This window comes from Mytilus edulis, chromosome 12, assembly GCF_963676685.1.
Source record: "Mytilus edulis chromosome 12, xbMytEdul2.2, whole genome shotgun sequence".
NCBI lineage: Eukaryota > Metazoa > Mollusca > Bivalvia > Mytilida > Mytilidae > Mytilus > Mytilus edulis.
In genome coordinates, this window is record NC_092355.1 from 21802751 (window position 1) to 21808942 (window position 6192).

Below are 6192 nucleotides of genomic sequence, written 5' to 3' on the forward strand. Positions count from 1 at the left end.
TATTTGCTGAGGCTAGGAATACAAACAGGACATCTTATGTGCTGAGGCTAGGAATACAAACAGGAAAACTAATTTACTGAGGCTAGGAATAAAAACAGGACATTTTATTTGTGGAGGCTAGGAATACAAACAGCACATCTTATTTGCTGAGGATAGGAATACAAACTGGACATCTTATTTACTGAGGCTAGGAATACAAACCAGACAACTAATTTACTGAGGCTAGGAATACAAACAGGAAATCTTATTTGCTGAGGCTAGGAATACAAACGGGACATCTTATTTACTGAGGCTAGGAATACAAACGGGATATCTTATTTACTGAGGCTAGGAATACAAACAGGACAACTAATTTACTGAGGCTAGGAATACAAACAGGAAATCTTATTTGCTGAGGCTAGGAATAAAAAAATTATTTGTGGAGGCTAGGAATACAAACAGGAAATCTTATTTGCTGAGGCTAGGAATACAAACAGGATATCTTATTTGCTGAGGCTAGGAATACAAACAGGACATCTTATTTACTGAGGCTAGGAATACAAACAGGACATCTTTTTTACTGAGGCTAAGAATACAAACAGGACAACTAATTTACTGAGGCTAGGAATACAAACAGCACATCTTATTTGCTGAGGCTAGGAATACAAACGGGATATCTTATTTGTTGAGGCTAGGAATGCAAACAAGACATCTTATTTACTGAGGCTAGGAATACAAACTTAAGTGATGGTTAATATTTTACCTCAGTTGTACTTGAAGTTCTTTATCATTCCTTTATCAATATAGCAAATATGTTAATACAAAGACAATTACTGCATTAATATCTATTTACAGTTGTATTGATCAGTATACATGATAATATGACTGAGGCAGGCATTACCTGTGAATGGGGACGAAGTCTGTGTGAATTATTTTTTTAATTCAAACATGTTAATAAAAGAAACGGAAATACCGTAAGGTTTCCGATGTTGGTTTTGTTGTTAGGGATTTAGTTGTGACGTTATTAAGTTAAGACGTCATATTCAATGTAAACAAAGAAATGCTGTCCACAGGTAACGTTTTTTCATGTCATGTCAAACAATTATTAAAAATGAATTGGTATTGAGTTCCTTTCGTCAGTCGACGATCTAAGCCCAAAAATTTGCATCAAAATGATGTTGAATATTAACGACTCTTTAATAAAAGATACAACTCCTTTTGACATCATTTGGTGTTGATGGATTTAGTATAATCACGAGTGTATAAGTAAAATTAAGTGTATCAAAATTTACATATTTTTGTATATATGATATTTTAGTAAGATTTCTCTTTCATTTTTATTAATTTTACAGTTAAAGAAAAAATGGAATTCACCGTCTAAGATATTACATATTTTATATTTTCTTTCATTTCGTGGTATTTTTGTTATGGTCCTTATTAATTGCAATATAAGAAACTTTTAAAAACCATATACATGTATAAACATGATAAAATAAGTTAGTTTTCCAATAAATCGTGAAAGTCAGGATAAACATCATCAAAGAATATTTCCAAAATAAAAATAAAACACATCAAAATTTTAACAAAAATAGGGGGGGGGGGGGGTTGCACCTGTGCATTTTCCGAAAACTTTTGAAGTTTAACAATTTTGTGTTTCAAACATCTGTTTGTTCAGTAATATTATCAGTCACCATGTCAGTATGAAATGACAGATTTATAGCCCTTCTTAACCATTTTATAATTGAGAGAAGATATGAAATTTTCACTTTCTTGTGCATGGATCTAGGACTGTTCTTTATATTTTACTAAACTGATAAATATACTAATTCCGTATTGGTATTATTTTAGTAGGTTTCTCTATATGAATTGGATTTACATGCAACGTTATGGTAAAATGTTTCATGTAAAAAAAAATGGTATATGTTTGTCATTAAATACATTTTCTTCTCTCGGAATATGGAATAAAACAATTACTGTCTTTTGTTTCGGTAAATATGGGGTTTTATTGACTTTTGAAAAATGATATTCAGTGAATATCATTTTTCAAAAGTCAATAAAACGGCATATATATATATTTACCTCATCAAAAGACAGTAATTGTATAATATTATTTAAAGTCTCATGCAAACAAGACCGGAAAAGGAAGTAGATTTCTGCGCAGATGTGGGGATTTAAAAAAAAGTCTGAAAAAAAAAAGTTAACGATTTTTAGTTCATTAGTAGAATGAAAATTTCGTGAAATTTTCCTGAATTTTTTCATTTTTTCTTTAAATTCTATTTTTCTACCGTAATTGGGGACTTCTTACAAGCTATTATCATTTTGAAGACTTTCAGAAAGATGAGCTTTAACTAATCATGCTAATGGGATAATCCTCTTGAAAGAAAGATTATTTATTTATTTTACCACAAAAACCAAGTAAAAGGATGTCAGGATATAAATTCAATACACTTACATGTACAATGTACTTTGCTTACAACAGGTACAAAAGTAAATATTAAACAATTACTGTCTTTTGGTGAGGTAAATGTGTGGTTATATTGACTTTTGAAAAACTGTTATTCACTGAGGCCAATGGCCAACGTGAATATTAGTTTTTCAAAAGTCAATTTAACCCCATGTTTACCGAAACAAAAGACAGTAATTGTTTTATTCTATTTTCCGAGAGAAATGTATGTCATGATAATTATTTACCAAAACCACCCTTACTGAAAAAATCCGCCTCCTGCAAACATTTGCTGCGAACTTTGCTGCAGACTTGCAGCGAACACAGAGTTCGTGTTTGCAGCGTGTTTTCTGCATATACGCTGCAGGTTTGCTGCAAACAATTTACCATGCAAATGAGTGTTTGCTGGAGACCTGCAGCAAACATTTTTTTGCAAATCAATCTTTCTCCTGCGGTTGTTGCAGACCTGCAGCAAACATTTATATGCAAATGAGTGTGTGCCACAGACCAATGCAGCAAACATATTTATGCAAATTAATCTTTCTCCTGTGTGTTTGCTGCAGACCTGCGGCAAACATTTTTATTCATTATTCAAATCAATCTGTTATACAATTAACCAATGTCATGTTGTGTACACATTATTTTATCTATACATGTATTACACAGCAAATTCTAAACAAGAGGCTCTCAAGAGCCTGAATCGCTCACCTGGTAAACAATGCCTTATTGAACATATTGAACCATGCCAGGCAAACATGTACAGCTAACAATTCTTCAATATTACAAATATATATGACTTACTGTTTATAAATAAAGAAAATGAGACCAAAACACAAACACTTAAAACTTAGCAATGGACTGTGAAAATGAGGTCAAGTTCAAATAAAACCTGCATAACCGACATATAGATCATAAAATATTTTCATACACCAAATATAGTTGACCTAATGCATAAAGTATTAAAAAAATAGACCAAAACTAAAAAAGTTAACTTTGACCACTGAATTATAAAAATGAGGTCAAGGTTAGATGACACCTGTCAGCTAGACATGTACACCTTACAATCATTCTATACACCAATTTTAGTAGACCTATTGCATATAGTATAAGAAAAACAGACCAAAACACAAAAACTTACCCCTATGTTCTATTTAAAGTAAGGGCGGCCATGTTTTTTGACGGATCAAAAATCGAAGCACACACTTTGTGCAGGATAATCTAAGGAACTATCATGCTAAGTTTCATCCAAATCCATTCAGTAGTTTCAGAGGAGAAGATTTTTTAAAGTTAGCAAATATGATGAACAAATTGTGAAAAATTGTCATTAAAGGACATTTACCCCTTAAGGGGTCAATTGACAATTTTGGTCATATTAACCTATTTGTAGATCTTACTTTGCTGATCATTTTTGCTGTTTACAGTTTATCTTCATCTATAATAATATTCAAGATAATGACCAAAAACTGCAAAATTTCCTTAAAATTACCAATTAAGTGGCAGCAACCCAACAATGGTTTGTTTGATTCATCTGAAAATTTCTGGGCTGATAGATTTTGACCTAATGAACATTTTTACCCCATGTCAGATTTGCTCTAAATGCTTCCGTTTTTGAGATATAAGCCAAAAACTGCATTTGACCCCTATGTTCTATTTTAAGTAACGGCGGCCATGTTTTTTGACGGATCAAAAATCAAAGCACACACTTTGTGCAGGATAATCTAAGGAACAATCATTTTAAGTTTCATTCAAATCCATTCAGTAGTTTCAGAGGAGAAGATGTTTGAAAAATTGTTAACGACGACGACGACGGACGCCAAGTGATGAGAAAAGCTCACATGGCCTTTTAGGCCAGGTGAGCTAAAAGGTTATGTGACACCCATTCATAAAATAATTCAATTACTTTATTATCGTAGCATAAGTTTATACCTTTTAACATGTTTAATAAGTTAAATTAATTCCAAGTACGTTCTCAAATGAATTACATGCATGAATCTAAAGTTTAAAAGATTAATTTGAAATTTACTTTACGCATATATATAAACAGCTAGTTAAATTAAAATTGTCACAAAATTCAACTAGACTTACATATTTTGTAAGTTATAATCTCTGAGCATATGAGGGAGTACTGTATAATGCATGCATGCATATTACATATTTACAATGTATTTTTAACCTTCATGCAGATATCTGTGGAGGGAATGAATTTCATAAGTTTACGATGAATTTGTATTTACAAATAATGTCTTTCAAAACTAATATGTTAATTGCCAAACTATAATGCCTCCCAGAACACTTAAATATCATATGACACGAACATCACCAAATTTTCAAATCTTTATCTTCCAGGAAGTTACCAATAGGCATGCTCAGTCGTTTTATGTAGTTTCTTGCAATGCTCTTGCAAACATATCAAATTTTCAAAGATTCCTGCAATCTAGCTGCGAACATGCCTTTATATTCTTGTTTTTCCTGCATTCTTACTGCAAACACATTTGTTTCTGCGCAAGCTAGCTGCAAACATTATTCAAAGGGTTCCTGCAAGCTTTTTGTTTGAGGGGGGATAGGACCTTTATTGGGACTCCGGGATCAGATGTTTTCTAAGCTCGGGATTTCGGGATTGACCCTTTCAGGATCCGGGAATTTTTTTTTCAAATTTCGGGATGTCGGGATTTAAGTTATTTAAATTCGGGGATTTCGGGATCAGGACCCCTCATATCCCCCCTCTTGTTTGCAGCAAGTTTGCAGCAGATCTGCTGCAAACATTTCAGTTCTGTAAGGGCAATTGTACATCAAATGTTTGTTAACAAAATTATACACGTGAAAAAATGTCACGATTTTCTGGCGTGTATATACTTTTAACGCAGGTGAATATGCTTATTTATTAAAAATCCCATTCATTTAGAAAAACATACTAAAGTTTTACCAATATCATGAATATAGAATAATAAATATTATTACAAAAAAAAACTTTAATGGAGCAGGACCCCTAACAGTAAAATAAATAAAGTGTCAGGACCCCAAAAGTATAATAAATAAAATTTCAGGATCTCTAGGGTAAAAAAGGCAACTTTAGGATGTGGTTCTCCAGATAGTGGAGGTAGGAATAAAGAATAAGAATAAGAAGTGACACAAATTATATGTGTCATCAGACCAGGTCATATGACACTTTTAAAATTGGATTCTATTAATAATTTTGGAATTGTATCAACAAGCATATTCTACGCATAGTTCTTTAAACTCACTTCAAACATTATAGAGATAGGCAACGTGTGGTTGCATGCAGCATGATTTAAAAAAACATGAAACACATGCTGCCGTTTGTTCAACGTTCCGAAACGTGAAGTAAAATCATTTATATTTACCTGGACTGTTCAATGAATTTACGTTCACTTTCTGTGAGGCTATCAACTCCTACAGAGCTACATCTGTGTGATGTCTTAACTGTAACTCTTGGCAGGAGACTTTCGGACTCACTCATTTTTTTTTTAAATGTCAACAAACTGGTTCTTAAACAAAGTTAATGACAAAGTCATGAGTACCAGTTTCCCGCGAAAATTAAACCGGGAGGCATTTAGAGCAGTATACACACTGAGTATACATCACTGCCATTTGAAAACGTTAAATTTGAATTTGAAAACAGATTATCAAAAGATGGTATTACAAGGGTAGAGGAATCTCTGGTGGCATTTAAGGGTGGTATTAAATTATACAGGATTAATTTATATTTGACGACTTCAGTTGTTAATGTGAATGGTGGACATTTACAAACT

The 6192-nt window shown here is 32.6% G+C and overlaps 1 protein-coding gene across 2 annotated transcripts in view; it reads right to left on the bottom strand.

Annotated features, from left to right (window-relative positions):
• The window catches only part of LOC139498018 (proton-coupled zinc antiporter SLC30A2-like), a 38429-nt gene extending 32476 nt beyond the window's left edge, over nucleotides 1-5953 (bottom strand). Inside the window, exons 1-2 of one of the 2 annotated variants that reach the window (XM_071286309.1) lie at nucleotides 5785-5953; nucleotides 743-772 (exon numbers count right to left, since the gene is read on the bottom strand). In XM_071286309.1, coding sequence (XP_071142410.1) covers nucleotides 743-772; nucleotides 5785-5900 — 146 coding nt within the window. In that variant the 5' untranslated portion in view covers nucleotides 5901-5953. The remainder of the gene's footprint in view (nucleotides 1-742; nucleotides 773-5784) is intronic. The other variant, XM_071286310.1, reaches the window with a different exon arrangement.
• Nucleotides 5954-6192: the final 239 nt, after the last annotated feature.